Source organism: Pteropus medius, unplaced genomic scaffold, assembly GCF_902729225.1.
Source record: "Pteropus medius unplaced genomic scaffold, Ma_sr-lr_union100, whole genome shotgun sequence".
NCBI lineage: Eukaryota > Metazoa > Chordata > Mammalia > Chiroptera > Pteropodidae > Pteropus > Pteropus medius.
Genome location: NW_024347790.1, coordinates 5,358,852 through 5,377,250, shown reverse-complemented (window position 1 = coordinate 5,377,250; position 18,399 = coordinate 5,358,852). Strand labels below are relative to the sequence as shown.

At 33.8% G+C, this 18,399-nt stretch overlaps 1 protein-coding gene across 1 annotated transcript in view; it reads right to left on the bottom strand.

Moving 5' to 3' along the window:
• The window catches only part of MALRD1 (MAM and LDL receptor class A domain containing 1), a 477,766-nt gene that overhangs the window by 178,774 nt on the left and 280,593 nt on the right, over positions 1-18,399 (bottom strand). Inside the window, 2 exon segments of the mRNA XM_039877626.1 lie at positions 6,515-6,571; positions 6,574-6,697. Coding sequence (XP_039733560.1) covers positions 6,515-6,571; positions 6,574-6,697 — 181 coding nt within the window.

The window sequence follows — 18,399 nt, the reverse complement described above, 5'->3', positions numbered from 1 at the left end:
TTTACTGAAAAACTTTGCGCCCAAAATAAAGTAGATCCATAAAAATGAGGCTTGGTTGAACATTAAATTTTTTAAAACCAGGATTTATAATGTTTTAAAATATTTCAAGCAGTATTACTAAATAAAACATTCCACTGTTAGGAGTATTTTCTTTCAAGAGCATTTGAAATTATTGACAAACTAGATATGGCAGGTGTTGTGTGATTGCTTTTACTCCCAACCTTTTCATGATTTTAGTAGTATTCTATGCTGTTATGACTAAATATAGTTAAGTTGCTATGTCATTATGCAGTAAGAAAATCAACCTGGCTGGTATTATTTAGTGCAACCTTAGGGTATTTCAATTTTCCAGAATTGTACTAAGGATTAAATTAAATATTATTGTGATGATAATAACAATCATACTATCTAACATTTATTGAGTGATTACCATGAAGAGTTACTGTTCAAAGCCCTTGGCATATATTAACTTGCTGAATCATCACAATTACTCTATAAGGGAGGTTCTATTTTTATTGCTATAAAGAAATTGAGGCACCAAGTTGATAAGTACTTATTTAAGGTGGCAGTCAGAATTTAAACCTAGGAAGTCTGACTCCAGGGTCTGCGAGCTTAATCCCTGTGCTCTAAGATCCCTGTATGGAGCAGGCATTTCTGATGACAATGCTCTGTATGATAAGACTTCAAACCTTTATTTCCTTCTGCTCCAAAAGGCGCTCCCCTTCCAGTAAATCTGCCTACTGGTCCTGAGGCCTGGAGTGCTCTGCTCTGAGATGTTTCCCTTTAATTTCATTTAAGCCTTTGCTCAATTGTCATCATCAAAGAGACTGTTTCTGACTATTGTATTCAGGTTAATAATTCTCCATCACTTTCACCCTTGTGTGTTCCCAGTGCCTATCACTACGTGACACAATATTACCTATTGCTTTGTTTATCGTCTTAATTCATTTGCCACGGAATGTAACCCAATGAATGTAGGAACTTGCTCTGGTCTGAGTTTTCACTCATATAATTCATCTATCTGTCTATCTGTCCCTCTAACCATTCAGCCATCTATCCATTCATCTATCCACCCATATTCCCATTCTTCCATCATTTATGCACATTATACAGTGCTACGTTTTATCTAGCCATTAGTTATTAAAAATAAAAGTCCCTTTTAATTATTTCATTAGGGTCAGATATTTAATTATTATTTTTTTCTACTGACTACTATCTTTTTTTTTCTTTTCTGACACTATTTACTTTAAAATTGTGGAAGATCTAAATGCAACAGTTGGAACATTCATATGTTGAGGTAAAATACAGCTTTTCCTCTAAACCAAGTGAAGTTTTGAAATCAAACCCCACGAGGTTTATAGATTTATGTATTTGTGAAATTTATTTGCAGCAATCACTGTTTTGTGATCTCCTAGATGTAATTCGAATCCAGATCGATGCTGCACTGAAATCATTATCATCAAACCATGATTTTTCACTCTAGATCAATTATTGTTTAAAGGACGCTTAGGAGTCATACATACAGTTTTTAAGGGGAAAAAATGATATGTGTGAAAGTGGTTATAATAAAAAAGAAATCTTTTCAGGTATGTGTGAAGACAATATACTAGACATCTAAAATTATAATGACACCGGCTTCTCTTACTTTATTCCCAAGGTATGACCTTTCTTTCACATTTAGGATTATTTGGGGAGCAAGGTGTTTTAATCTGTATGAATTTAGAGAGAGACAGAGTAGCTACCGTGCTACTGTCTACTTAGAAGATTTTATTGACTTCTGTAAGTATTTTCTACCTAAATTATTTCTTTTTCCCTGAAGTGAAAACTGATCTTAATTCAATTAGATCTAGATTTTTCGGTGGAAAAGGCAACAACGTCTTATATCATCATTGGCTCCCACTTGAGGTACTAGGTTTACAAGTGCCATGGAGACAGATCACAGAGCAATCCTAGAAAACATGAGTACAGGGGGACATGTAGGAAGGAGGAAAAATGCCGGGAATCAAGAAAGGGGAATTAAAGGAGAAAATGAAAAATAAATAAAGCCAAACACTGTGTGACACACGCATTTCAGCCCTGCTCTGAGGAGATGTGCACATTACACTACAGCCCAAGCAATTGATAAATCTTTGCCGAACATGCGAATGGAACAGAACCAGATCTTAAACGCTAATATAAAATGTTGTGCCTAAAACAATGTCAAGTCTTTTGCTGTTGTTGTTCATTTACCATTTTAGCCAGCAAATTCTCAGTGCTTATTACAGCTCATGCAATTTTCAAAGCACTTTACATAAATTATTTAATCTTTGTAAGAGCTCTACGAGGTGGAAGCGGTATTAGTAGCATTTTATAGCTGAGAAAAATGAGACAAAGGAAGGTTATGCCTAAAGCCACAGAGCAGATAGCAAGCAGATAAGCTGGTGGTCTTGTTGCAGAGCTGACATAAATGCTATTTAGTATTTATGATTCATACTCACTCTCAATCAGGTGAATGATTATACTTAATAAATGACTGTACTTCATAAATAATATTCTGATTGAAAATTGAATAACCATTTACATTTAGAATTGACATGTTTGTAATTACCATGATGGGATATTTCTTTCCTCTCTGTATAAATTCTCTTCCTATGTCTCTGCTCTATAAAATGGTAGTTGCATTTTGTAAGATTTCTAAATCAATCTGAATTAAAAAAGAGGAGATATCAATTTCATAACGTATCACTTATTTTTCTATAAATAAACTATTTGCTTCCTTGTTAACTTGTCCATAAGGGAGATATGCTTCTAAATGTGTCCCTGGGTACACCTAAGAATACATCTATTCTTTGGAATCATATTTCTTTTTGAAAAAATACAATAAATTTGATAGTAAATTGAAGATTGCATAAGAGCGAAAAGAAATAAAAAGTGTATCTAGCTTTATGCTGGTCATGTACTTATTATTAGCTAATAAAGTGAGTTGCAAGTTTTTGAACAGATAGTAAAAAATAGGTATGAAGCTCAAACAGCTTTCTTATTTGCAGGTAAAGTAGTTAATCACCAAATATATATCTCATGTATATCTTTTCCCTTCTTCCACTTTTACTCTTAATAATTTTAAACTTTGTTCTCAATTATTCTGTAATTTAAAAAATATGTTTAGATTCCAGAGTTGTTAGATATTCCTACAAAAAGTCTCAGAGATAGACTATTGTGATCCTCTCATTTTGCAAACAAGGAAACTGAGGCTATAAAATGATATAGCCAGTGTCAGGAGATTAATGTCAAAACCCTGAATCTAAATAAATGTATAAAAACATGGCGACTTGCTTGTAGAGATTTCCTGGAGCATTTCCCTCCACCAATTTTGACATGGTCTTCTCTCTCCTTCTGTCCCTGGTCCACTCGAGTTTGGTTCTGTTCCCAGTGGTGTACTGATTTGTTCACTTTCTGTCTTGGTTTTGAACACAGTCTGCTGTCCTGGAAAGGCATCTTGCTGGATCCATTTTGAGAGTTCATGGCTTCCAAACCTCTCCAGTCCTACAGATCTTCCACAGATTCCTTGGGTCCACTCATTCTCGAAGAAATGAGTGAAAACCTCTCCCAGTTTTAGCTGCCATTCTCAAACTGCCTGACTGATTTCCCAATGGGTATCTGCTGGTTCTATTGTGATTCTCCTGCCTTCTCTCTTATAGGCATAAATACCACTCAGGTCTTGTGGTTGTTGGCAGTTTGCCCCCATTTGCTTGTATATTGGGTTTTGTAGAGATGAATTCTCAATTTTACTGTGTATGTTTTCCATGGCTATTGACTTTGCTACCTAGGTGCTCAGATTGTTTTGATGTGAGGACTTCAGAAAATCCTAAAGCTCATCTGACACCACCATCGTCTCTCTAGCATTCTCCCTCATTTCTTTCTTATTTTTAAAAGCTTTATTGATTTATAATTCAGAATTTATATTCCATTAAGTCAATCCATATGAAGTCTACAATTTAATGGTTTTAGTGTATTTATGAAGTTGTGCAATGATCACCATTAAAAATTTCGAATATTTTCATCACCTCATTAAGAAGCCCCATATTCATTAGCAGTCATTTCCTATCCCATATTCCTTCAGCCCTAAGTAACCACTAATCTACTTTCTGTCTCTACACATCTGCTGTTCTGGACATTTTATATAAATGGTACCTTACAATCTGTGGTCTTTTGCGATTGACGGGATGTGACAGAGAAATGAACATTAAGTCATTTTTCTAATTTCCTCATCTCAAATGGGAAACAGCAACAATTCCATGATAAATTTTTATGGTGCCATATTTGCATAGGATTTGAAGTTGGTTTTCTAATACAGAGTGATAAAGCACTGTTGGAGAATATGGTAGAGTTAATAATAGAAAAGATAATTATAACAATAAAGTATGAAATCTAAATTTTACTAAGTGCCAAAACTATTCTAAGCACTTTGTATATATCAACACACTTAATATTCACAGAAATCTATGATAGAAGAATTATCATCCCCATTTTATTAATGAGAAAACTGAGGCAAAGTGAATAAAGAAATTCTCCCAAGCTGGTCAGCGGTAGGGCCAGAGTCCATGCCCAGGAAGTCTGACTCAAGACTCCTTGTTCTTAACCACTATTCTATAGTATCTCTCTCTCTTATTTTTAGGTGTTTTGTCAACTCTCTTTATCTTCTAAACTACAATCGTAATTTAGAATACGAGTCTTATATTCTAAACTATTTCTCATTACCCATATTTCATAGTACTGATATTTTATTGGTATATAACTTAAAACTAAGGAACCATTGTTTTTTTTAGTTCTGTACATAGTCTTTCAAACTTTTTCATAATGCTTTTATTTATTTATTTATTTTTTGCTTTTTATCTTGACCAGAACATAATTTGAAAATCATTATTTGTAGCAGGTTGGGCTATTAAAATCAATGGTTACTTTTTTCTTAAAATAGATTTAATACACAATTGACTATATTTACCTACAAGTGACTGCATTTCCCTCTTTATTATTTATGACATAGAGAGAACTATAGTCTTAAAAACAGTTTATCACTAAATATAATATATTAAAGTATTAGTAAGTTGAATACTGAATTGAACTAAATAAAATTAGTTATAATCCTGTAAATTTTCACAGGACTTTAAAAGCAGGAGAGGAAGAAACACTGCAAACTTCTGTATAAAACCTGGCAAAGTTGAAAAAATAACTTTCCGTTTTTCTTCTTTCCTGAATCAACCCATCTAGAAATCATTCTGCTTCCCTTGAAAGGAAAGGAATCTCTCTTGTTTAATAAAAGCACTTTCTTTCTAAAACCTTAGAAAAAGTTTTGAAGAATTTTTCTCCAAGTTGCCAGAATCATTTATAGACTGACTATAATAGAAATTTATCATTTTAATAGGAAAGTTACTAGAAAAGAGCTAATGAAGCACATTCTCACTTCTAAGACACCTTTTCATGATGATATGCTCAGAACCCTCCTTTCCGTTGTCCAGGAACCCTCCCCCAAGCACCTCCAAGCCTAAATCCTGTCTCTTGTGTGACATAGATACCTGGAACTCTGGGCTCCCTAGATCATCTGGGGCGCATATATTCTGACTTTATGGAACGCGTTCCTGGATATGTAGTGTGGAAAATCAAACTCTAAAGGACTGACTTCTAAGCAGAAGCCTTTGAAGCAGCCCTGGTCGTACAAAAAGAGCAGATGCTATAAAATCACCAAACACCAAAGTCACATTTTTGAACTGCCTCAGTAAAGTCATGCTTTAATATGAGAGCAATGAAAAAATCAAATAACATTTAAGTTTAGCTCTCAGTCCCAGGGGCTTGCCTCTGAGTGAACCAGTGTAGAAAACCATGGAAGGTGAATCTTTCACTGGCAGTATCTATCACACAGTATGAATTTGGAAATTAGATGGAATAATTCCGCAGAAAGAACTCTGACAACTATAAAAATGTACAAATGTATTTATAATTATTTTTGCCATTTCTGGGTACTTTTCTAAGAAAATCTAAGTATAATCAAGCTTCACATTTAGATGCATAATAAATAGCATATTTTTTCAAGTTACTGTTCACTTGCTAGAATAGCATTTTAAATCTCCTAAGCATATCTCTCAATTCAAGTTCTACTTAATTATACCATGGAATTTATTTTTATTTCTCGTATTTCATTAACTGCTGGCTTTCTAACCTTTTTTTACTGGTTCATTTTAAATTAATTTAAATTAGATAAATGTATGTAAATATTAGGATTATACTTTATTTGCTGTTGAAAATAAATTTGTGTTGGAAATAAATTCAAAGGAGAAAATTTCCACATGTTAGAAAGGGGATGGTATAGAAGAAAAGAGAGAAATTACTTGTGCAACTGGAAGATAAAATTATCTCTTTCAGTTGATTTTTATCTACATACAAAAAATATAACAACGAAACATTTTATAAACATGAGACAAAGATAAAATGGCTAGATTATAAGTGGGCTACCAAATGGAGGTGATTTCCAGAAACTTACCAGTTATGCAGTTTTTAAATTCAATGTCATCAATTGCAGTTCCTCCTCCTACTTCCCCGTCCTGATACCTTGAAATATAATTTCAAAATTCCTTAACTTTCCCAGCAGGATGACTGCCTTTTGCCAATAATCACCAGAGTTCTGCTGCCTTTCTTTCCATACGTTTGATAATCTTTTCTCTGTCTGAAAGTAAAGAAGTGTGCGTTAGAGAAATAACTAAATAAAGAAGAAAAAGAAGAAGAGAAAAGAGAAGGGGAAGGAGAAAGAGAAGGAGAAAGATGAGAGAGAGAGGGAGGGGGAGGAGAAGAAACACAATCATTTAAAAGAGAAGCATTTGATCAGTGAAAACTGATTTAAAAATATTGGAACTCAGATTAGCTATGATATACTTTACCTCTTCAAAACAGAGACATATCAATCTACTGAAGTGTGTTCCAAAAGCAACGCTAGCATGTCGCAATAAACTTGCTTTCGTATTTTCCGAGACACCATTACAGAATGTGTCCTACTCAGTTAAGTCCACCGCTCTCTGCGTGTACACAAAGGCCGTCGTATCTAATGGCATATGAACAGTCTACACAAGCCCTGGATTTATAGCTCAGCAAACTCCCTGAACCTTCTACTCGTGTTCTTTACTTGAGATTTTACCTTTGAATTTATTGTTTGTTGCTATTCTGGGTCTAGCTCTTCCTGAGAATTTCATGTTTATTAAATCGTGATGATGAATACGTAGCAACGAAAGATAAAAATAATATACTTATATATATATTACAGCATTATGTATACTATATAATAGCAATTAGCCCAAAATAATTCATATCTCGTGGTCCAATATTGTGTTTTCATGATGAATTCACAAGAAAAACTTTGTCTCTGAAGTCTGTTACCAAAACAGTGGAATAAAGGGGATCGTTTAGTGGAATGGCATCCAGAAAATCAAGGAAGGTGTTCCAACATATTTATAGCATACAACTGTGAAACATATAATTTACAGATTTTTAAAAAATATAGGCTAAAGAAAAAAAGAAATGTATGAAGAAGGGATTCAAAGGAATTATGCATTCACAGTTTTATGCTTTTAGGGAATTAAAGTTACTAAATATTGTTGACCCCTTGTTCTGCTGAGGGAGACGCCGATCAATCAAGTGGTTCTTCCTCTGCTGAATTATAGAAAGTGGAACTACATATCAGTTAATCTAAAATTAACTTTACAAAACAACTAACAGTGTATAGATAGATCTCTCAGCATCCTTTCCAAAACAACAACAACATCAAATCTTTACAGCCAGAGACTCATATAACTTCTCTGTTAAAGAGGATGAAAAATTCACACCTAATTAATGGAATTTCATATTTTCTGATGACTAAAGAAGAGAAGCCTTTTTTTCAAGGTTAGTCTTTGACTCTCAGTGATGTCTTAGTGATGTGGAATCAAAGAAATGATTAGTTAAATTAAAGATTAAAGTAGAAGGGGTCTTTCTGACACAAAGCTATATAACAGGCATGGACATTGATAAAGTCTGGTTTAATTTAGAAACTTAATTCACTTTGCTAATTTTTCCTTTTAATCTGCTTCTGTCGTTTATAGAGCCACTTATCAACTCTGCAGAGCCCCAAAGAGTTTTCAACAAATATCAGCAAAGAAAGCTGTGTGATCACTTTAATCAATAAAATGAGAAATATTTCTTAAATCTTACAACTGGTCTTTTAATAAAAAAGTATTTGAATAATATATTCATTGTCATTTTATGTTGTAGGAAAAGAAAACAAGAGAGAATTCTTTTGAAATTAACCATGGATCAACCTAGTGATGGGTTGTTGTAGAATATCATTCTAACGTATTGCTATCATTTCACTTTTGGATATAACATATCAAATCTTTCCACATAATTATCAAAAGCATTCATCCAAATGTGCAATGCAGATTTATTTATTTATTGACTTATCCATCCAGTCATTCATTTATTAAGCAAACATTTGATGCTCACACAGTACCACATACTATGTTAGATACCAAGAATAAAAAGTTAGAAAAAAAAAGGGTGCCTACCATGTGATCTAATATAGGAGAGAGTCATAAGAGTCATTAGAGTCATTAATCTAATATAGGAGAGAGTCATAAAAGTAAATCACCATAAAATTACAACAGAAACAGAAATCAGAGCAACTTTTTAAAAAGTGGTTATATATCAATCCCTAAAGTTTTGTTCCACATACATTAGTGCTTTATTTCCTTAATATTCAGATTTCAATTCTTTCTAAATTGAGAAAGAGAAAAATCTCTCAATTTGAACTCATATCTTTTCCACTGCCTAAGAGTTTATCTCTTACATTCATGTGGATGTTAAAATCAAGAATCCAAGGCAATAAACATCTGAAAAGTGATTGCCGCACTAATAATTTAAAATATAAAGCATTAATACAATGATTAAATTATAAAAATGGAAAAGAATGCTCTCTTTTCATAATTTAACTTTTACCCAACTTTTAGTTGATTTCTCATGTCTTACGCATATGGACCCTTTATCTTATATGATGCATTTTTATTTTGGTATTGTGTTTGTCTTCATACTTTGTGCCACTCTTTCTCTTTTGGGTCATGGAAAGAAAGGCAATAAGAAATACTAAAAAGATAGAGCCACTTGTAGTTGTAGATATATATTCATAAGGTGTTTATTTGCAGCCACCTGGAATTTCAGTTTTGTATGTTTGAGGTGAATATACTTTTCTCCAAATTATTAGCCAACTTTTTCGAAACCAGTTGATCAACTCTTTTCCCCAACTCTTTTCTCGTTCCCACATTTTGAGTTTCTAGAGTTTCTGTATCGGTCTCTGATCTCTATTCAACAATGTCATACTCATTGAGTTACTATATTTTTTTCTTCTGGGAAGACCTGAGTGAACTAATTTTCCATATTCTTTCTGTTAATAAAAAACTCAAACTCCAAGACACTACATATAGATTTATATAGACACAGAAGATTCTGAACAGTAGAGAGAAGGCAGACCAGCTAGGGACCTTGGGACTCAAGACACTACATATAGATTTATATAGACACAGAAGATTCCGAACAGAGAGAAGGCAGACCAGCTAGGGACCTTGGGACTCAAGAAACTACATATGGTGAGTTTCCTAAATTTTCTCCTTGTATCACATATCCCTAAATGGACATGAGAATCTGGCAGCATGGAAATTCAACAAGCACAGAGTACTCTAGTCTAAAGACCGGGAAAGGAGGACGCCTAGTAAGAAAGAAAACTTTTAGCTAATAGTTGTCCTACAACAGCCAAATACCACAGAAAAATTACAGTCTGACCCCCCAGCCCCAGCAGCAAAGGCTGAGTGGGGAGTCTAGACTTCTACCTATGTTGGACTTCAGGAGCCCAAGACCTTTCCTCTCAAGACATTTTCAAATGAAGGAAAAATAAAATTTGTCTCCAGTAGACATAGCCTAAACAAACAGTTAAAGGAACTTCTGTGAACAGAAGGGAAATGATAAAAGAAGGAATCCTGGAACATCAGGACAGAGGAAAAAATATAACCAAATATGAGTAAATATGATAAACTCTCTTTATATTCTAGAATTTTCTAAATTATGTGCAATGATTGAGGAAAAATTAAAACACAGTTTCACATGGTTTTAAATGTATGTAAAGGAAATAATTAAGGCATGACTATTATTAACAGGGCAAGTAAAGACATGTTAACTAGTGGTAAAGTTTCTACATTTGAACAGATTAAGTTTTAATTTTACATTTTAATAGGTCACATTTCATCCTTAATATTTTTTATTCTTTTGATTTTCTCATACATTCATTCTCTCAAATGAATATTAGAATAATTTAATAAATAGCTGAAATATTTAAATTTTGAATTATTTTACTCTGAGATATCATTTATCTTTTGACCTGTTTGGCTTTTTAAGCCACTAAAATTTTATAGTTTTTAAAATAAATAAGCAACATACTTATTATAAAATCTATTTCTAGATATAGCACAATGTGTGTTACAAAGTGAATGGGATACGTCTCCATTATTCTTTTTTGATTACTGATAATAGTCAAAAGATAAAGATAAAGAAACAATTATATTGTCATAATGGCAAACTAGCAACGGCTGGTGGCTTACTCACCCACAATCAATCCTGAAAAACTATAGAAACTATTGGGAAGGCTGGATTTGTGGGACAACAAACAGAAAACAAAGAAAAGGAGAAATAAGCAGAAGCTGAGAAGCACTGTGGAGGTCTACTGGTTATCGTGAGCACCTGTGTCTAGATTTGGGGGAGCGGGGTGGGTTGCAGCAGTCTGGGGGAGAGGGCCTCTGGACACAGTGAAGAGAGTACAGGTTGTAGGAGAGACCCTGTACAGTCATGTCTTTCTTCCCCATTGCTTGTAACAAGGATTGCCTGACCGATTTCTAGCTATAATATCTGTGAGATATCAAGGCAGTTAAAAACCTTAATGTATACAATTAAAAAAAAAAAATAGGAGATTGAAATATCCCAGGAAAGAATGCAAATTATGACAAAACCATCTAAATGTATTATGAATGTATGAAACGATCTCACTGAGAGGATGGAGAAGGATGGTGTTGATCTAAGGAAATGTGGAAACAAGTGGAGTTTGTAAGACTAAAGGCAAAGGAAGTGCATAGAAGCACTGCATTCTAGTTGGTAAAGTTTTTTTCCCATGAGAGTATGAGTTAACCATCCTAAACCACTATACATGCATACTACAACTGAAAAATTAATTAAATGCAGAGAGGACAGTGGGAGCCAGTTTTCTCACCTTTGGAGTGAGAGGTTACAGATAAGTGAGGAATGAAATCAAAAATAATCTATTTGGTAAAATTATAGTAGAAGACGGTATGAACTTGCATTAAGATTAATCTAGATACAGATGGTGACATATAAAAATACATATAGATATGTGTATATAGAGAGGTTTATATACACACACATATATCCCAGCTCCATCAGCTGAGAGATACTACACGCAATAAGAACTCACTAGGTAGGAGCACACCTAGTGCCCAGATCTGGTTTATAAAACCATTCCTCAATAAAAGGAACCAGGAATGCTTGGGAAAAATGGCTGATTCTAGGACTGGCTCAGAAAATATACAACATGAGCCTGGGGCATCTTGTAGCTTCAGAAAGCGAGAAAGTGTTTAAATAAATAAATGCCCACAATGATGGGGTTTTGTCAGAGGGACAGAGGAACCAACTGAAAGGGTTCCCAATGCCCAAAGCTGGAACAACTTGAGCAACAAAATAAGTAAGGTAGTACAGGATTATAATCCCCAGTATGAAATATCAGTTTGTCCACATTGATACAAATGGTCAAACACGCAATGCAATACGCATTCGATATATTATTGAATTGTACCCTTGAAACCAATATAATTTTATTAACCAACGTCACCTCAATAAATTTAAATAAGTAAACAAACAAGCAAGTAGTGAGGAGAACAGACCATTTTATCCTTCTGAAGAACTTCAAATGATTAAAGTAGATACTCCACCCTTCAGGACGGGGAGCGTAACTTCTCACTCCCTCAGCAACAGCCCATCGTGACATTTTCTCAGGGAATATCACATGAAAAGGGGGCTAAAAGAGTGACTTTACAGTGGAGAGCCCTGACAAAACACTACTTCAATCCGTGTGATCAAAGCTGCTATCACAGTGGTACCGCATGTCGATAGCTTGTGCCCTTGAGGCGATGTGGTAAGAACGGCATTTTACTTCTGTGCTCCCACTCCACAAACACACCACTCCCAGTCTAATCCTAAGGAAAACACCAGGTTAAATACTAATTGAAGGACGCTTTACAAAATACCTGACCCATACTTCTCAAAACTGTCAGGGTCATTAAAAATAAAGAAAGTCTGAGAAACTGTCACAACCAAGAGGAGGCTAAAAAGGCATGACCACTGCAATAGAAAAATGATAGTAGGGAAAAACTGAGGAAATCTGAATAAAATATGAACTTTAGTTACTAATTAGGTATAATATTAGTTTATTAATTAATTGCGACAAATGTGCCGTACTAGTGTAGGATATTAATAATAGGGGAAACTGGGGTGTACGAGAACTCTCTGCAGTATCTTTGCAATAATTACATAAATCTAAAACTATTCTGAAATAAAAGTTTAATACACAATTAAAAATATACTCTCTATATTTTATATAATTTTATCTATATATTAATATATACTATTTCATGTAATTATCTCTATATATCATATATATAAATATGAATAATTAGAATTTATCAAATCAAATCTGAGAAAGCCACGGGAAAAAAAGAACTACAAGAACCATTTGCCTTTACTAATTTTCGAGATAACAGAGAATAGCTTCCAAATATTCCAGTTAAATAAAAACTTTCTTTTTGTGTCTGTAGGTCCAGAAACATTTTTTCAATTTTCATTGGTTAAAAATAATTAAAAGATGTTTAAATGAACATAGTGCTCGTAAGAAATTGAACACATAGATGATACATAAAAACGATGAAAAGGCATACAGAAATCATTTTGAACCCAAACAACAATAAAAATCATTTAATACATGTTTGGCCATAATCATTGTCATGGCAGCCTAGTTTGTCTTCTGCCTCTGAACAAGATTAAATATTGAAAATTTGAAACTACGGGATGACTATTAAAACTTTCTATAGTTATAACAAAGTATTTGAAAATTATCTTTTAATGAAAAGAGTGGCTAGAATTTAGAATGATATCTGTGTCTAGCAGATAAATTTATGTTTATCTTTAAATCATCTAAAATATAAAGTATTTTAAAAATTAAACGCTAGAAATTTCTTTAAAATATATTAAAATATTTATAGTTTATATATAAGTTAATGAATGCTATTTTGCATTTTTAAAATAGAATGAAATCAAGTGTAGTTTATTTTAAATTTGCATAAAATCTCTTCCATAGAAATACCTTGCAAAAAGCTATTATACTTGGAGTAAAATCTTTAGTCAATGGCTCTTGTATTTATAGAAAGTTTTCTGCCCTGTGAGAAAATTTTGAGGGTTAGATCAATATTCTCATTGGGTAGATGTGTGTGGTTTTAGATGTATATTCTGTAAAATCATTTTAAACAGAATATCCTAACAATTTTTTGCTAGAATAATGTTGCTTTAATTCCAAAATATTTCTTTCTCAACAATTTTCTTTCAAAAGTAGGCAACCAATCAGGCCTCTCAGGTAAGTAGACAGTTTAATGCAAAGATGAGAGATCAAACAAGTTGAAGTTGTGTAATTAATTTCTTATAATTATGCTCATTTTTACTATATCAATCTTTCTGTTCAGAGTTTCCAACTACAGAATCATAAATCCATGTATATTCTATTAGAAAGTTTAGTTTCTCTTTCATTCATACAAACACATAAATCTGATATAAATATCTATATCTATATAAGTATCTATCTAATCTATCATCTATCTATCTATCATCTATGTGTGGATTTTTACCATATTACAGCTGGACCTTCTTTTGGGATTAGAAGCCACATCTTAACCATGGTCTAGACAAATTCACGTATAGTTTGTCCCCTGTTTATATAATGATCACAAAGTCCCCATATGTGACTCTCATTTGAGCCTTTCCGTTTTCCATACAGATGTTAATTTTTTTCTCCATGTTCACTTGGTCATTTTATTCCATGTTCAATAATGCAATATCCATCAGTTGTCTTTAGGTCCTCAAATATAGGTAGCAGAGTTAAGGAATTTCCCTACTGCAAGGGCCTGAAGTGAACTCTTGTAAGTTGTTGGGCCTGGACACCAGGAGTGTCAAAGCATATGTGATCGTGACCATCCTATCATCTACTGAGTGTGTCATTAAGATATTCTTCAATGAAGAAAGCATAAGTTTCCGGTGTACCATCTTTTAGGACAGCTGTTGCATGGACACATCTGTTGCAATGGAGGGGTAACTCGTGTCTGAACAAGCAGTGTGTATGATCGATAAGCAGCATGACTGATGTGCTAATTAAACAAAATTTGGTCCCATCAAGTGATATTAGGAAATCAACGTCCATATTATGACATCGGGAGGTGGCTACTTCTCGATTAGAAGACAACACACTCTCATGCTAAAGGGATTCAGAGGCCATCTGCCCAAACAACCTCATTTCCTACCAGGCATCTCTTCATTCCTCCTGTTTACACCCACTGTTTTTCAGTCCTGCAATAGCCCCAGCTTCTTCCCATCTCAGCACATTTATATAAAATGCTCCTTTTCTTTCCACCATTCGACCTAGTTAATTCCCACTTATGTTTCAGTGGAATTATTACCGCCTCCTGCAGCCTTCATCGATCTCAACCAGGTCATACTTCCCTACCATAGACTCCGAGAGCCCTATGTACTTCTCCTTCATAGCAGTTATCACACTTGTAATTATACAGAGTCTTCACCAGTGTGATGATGCGATAAATATTTCTCTCCCATTAGATAAAAACACTATAATGCTGGCTAAAATCCTATAATTAGTACCAAGCACAGTGTCTTGCACACAGTAAGGTTCAATAAATAACTACGGATGGGATGTATGTCTATGTATACAAATTTGTGTAAAGAGGAAATAACGTGCATTACATAAGTGATACTAAATGTCTATATAAAAGAAAGATTGCAATCTGAAAATATATTTGTTATAAAGCATCCAAAATATTTCAACTGCCTTTTAGAACTATTGGCAGGGGACTGGAATATTAGAAGTTTGAGGGAGAAAGAGAAGACCCTATCAGGAATGCAACTACAGGAATTTTAGGATTGCGATATTTAGTGATTATCATTTTCTCTCCAAATGTCACCTTGGAGAAAACTCCCAGGACCTTCAGGGTGGGTTCCATCCTCACTCATAACATATCAACCTACTTTAATGTTTATAGCGACTTTTCCTTCTCATTTTCTAATATTTAGGGTTTTAATGATTTTAACAATTGTTCATTATCTGCCTTTCTGACCACAATTTAAAGTCTATAAGGATGAGAGCTTTCTCCATCTTCTTCCCCACTGATGTCCCATGCCTAAATTAGAGCTTGGCAGAGTGTAGGCACTAAAAAGGCATTTGTTTATTCAATGAATGTATATTTCATTTCAACTTGGTGAATTAAGATGTTGTGTGGAATCGTTCGTTCAAAGCTTCCCTATAAAACTTCCACCGGATTTCAGATTCTTTCTCTGACGTAGAAAAAACTAATTTTACTGGTTTAAATTGCATAACTTATTGTAATAAACATTTGAAAACTCGCTAAAAGTACTAAAAGGTATATACTCTAAATAGTGAGTTAATACAATCCTATATATAATTTCCTGAGACATACTATGAGTACGCTAAATCTTAGGTGATATATAAGGAGTGAGAATTATCTATAATAAGAAATCAGCTGTGGAGCTGATAGTTCCGACAAAGTTATATTCAAAATGATTCTTGCAAGGTCTTTACTATATTCTCTTTATAGAAGAGGCTCGCTAACCCAATTAAAATTCCCAATCTATGACACTCAAGGTGATTTCTGACTTAGTGGTTGATGGCTGGTTTCTACTGTCTTTCACACTACATTTGGTTCCTGAAGGAGAAAGGTATTCATATGGTTGAACATAGAAGAACAATGTTGAAAAAATTAAAAATGAGAAGTCCTTAGGAAGCATCTGACAGGAAGAATAATAAGAGGAGCCAGGAAGGTCTGGAGCAAAATGTCAGTCATGAGTGACTGTTTCTGTCCCTTGCCACACTGCTGTCCATGAGGGCTGATAACCATTCAATGCAAACAGAAGAATAGCAGTTTATGAGAAAATTATTGGACATCACTCAGCTTACTGTCTTCCTCCAGGGGTGGAGAATATTGAGAGAGAAAATAAAACAAATATATGTTAGCCAAACAACAAACGTGTACAAATGAACAGCAAACTTCAGCTAAGATCTTTGTACAAATATTTCTTTTGAAAAGGACACTGGTCAATGTTGTTTATAAAACATGCATAAAAATCTTTCAGTAGAGCATTAAAAGTAATATTTTCAATTCAAAATTCTCTGAAAACCAATACTGTCTAATGGTAGACACAAAATAAAAAGTATGAGGATGTTACTATTTGGAGAAGTACATCATACGTATATATAAAGAATGAGAGGATTTTCTTGCTTGAATAAATCACTGGATTCACCAAAATAAGAAACTATTTGGTACGTAACAGGCAAGTCGAAAATATCCAAATGTTAACTTTCAAATATATTAATGAAATAAAAATATACAACAAAGGATTGCAAACCTAATATATGAGCATAAAGATGAAAATACTATATTATTTGGAGAATTAAGTTGATAACAAAAGAGAAGTCTAGCCATCAGTTCACACAGTTTAGGAATTAAGTAGGGTAAATAATGGTTTATTAATTGAAGATTAGAACCCCAACATGATGAAACAAATTTATTTATTTTTTTACTTTCTTAAGACCATATATTGAGTATCATGTCTAAGTTGGGCATCCCTCTTCTTGCTGATAAAATGTTCTGATAGAAACAAAACTTAAAATGATGCTTGTTTTACATAAGCTCAAAGGAGGCATGTTTAACTTGCTCACTACATTTTAATATTCCCTAATGAAGGTGAAGACTAGTAATGAAATCTGAATAAATGTGATTCACATGAATGCTGTATTTTCATTTAAATCAGTTATTAGCTGTCTTTTACATACCATTAATTGAGCTGGGTGCCAAAAAGAAAAGTAAGGAGTTATTACTTAAGGGGCTCACATATAAATGTAAAACTATATATAAATGTATAAAATATTATACTCAGGTATGAGCAAATTCAATTATATTTTAGAAAAAAAGGCATAGTACTTTGGTGGAATTGCAGTGAAATTAAGGGCCTCTGTGAAATTATGAAGGTTCAATAAAGGCTGTAGCATTTGAACTAGGCTTTGAGAAATGAACAAGCTATCACCAGGTACACAGAGTACATGAGGACAGTCTAAGCAAGGACCACATGATGAAAGGCACTGGGGTATGGAAGTGTCTGAATATTTTGAGAGCCCTGAATATTCTTATGTGGTTAGAATATCAAAAGTGAGTTGAAGACTAAGGAGTCAAGACTTGACACACAGACCAAGGCCATATTATGGAAAGTGTCTTTAATTTCATCGTGAGCATTGAAGACTCATTCCAACAGCCAATGGGAAACCAATGACAGTTAAGTTAGGGAGGAACTTAACCCGATCTGCTGTGAAAAAATCAGATCTTTAGTAGAAAAAGCTGAAGACACTGGGCAGAATGGATTTGTGGGAATCAGTTCTGGAATTATGGAGAAAAACATGGACACAATGTGCAAGTGAGTTGTGATAGGGTAGGGATCACTGAGAAGGTGTAAAATTTGGGGAGCAGAGACTGAAGTACCTGGGAGTAAACACTGCTTTACAATGAATGAAAACTCGAGGAACTGCATTCAAGACCTAGTTGAGATTGGATATCACAAATTCATGATGGAATTGATCATCAGTACAAGCACATGGCTGCTTCAGTAGCCCAAAATCAAGAACTAGAAATCATGTAAAAATTGTTAAAAATATGGAGGTAAAATGTACAGGGCAGAGTTGAGAAAGTTTAGGTTTACAGCATTTATCAGAAGAAGCCACATGTTTGGAGCCCAGGCTCTGGATGCGCAGTGATTATGTTCTAATCTTAGTTATATCATTTACTAGTGTGACTTTGGGTAAGTCATAATTTATTTCGGCCTCTTTTTCCTTAGCTGTAAAATGGATATGACAGCAATACTAATTCATAATACTTTATTTCCAATCTTTGTGATCACATGTGTTTTTCAATTCAGAATTTGTCAAGTTTTAGAAATATATTATAGTAC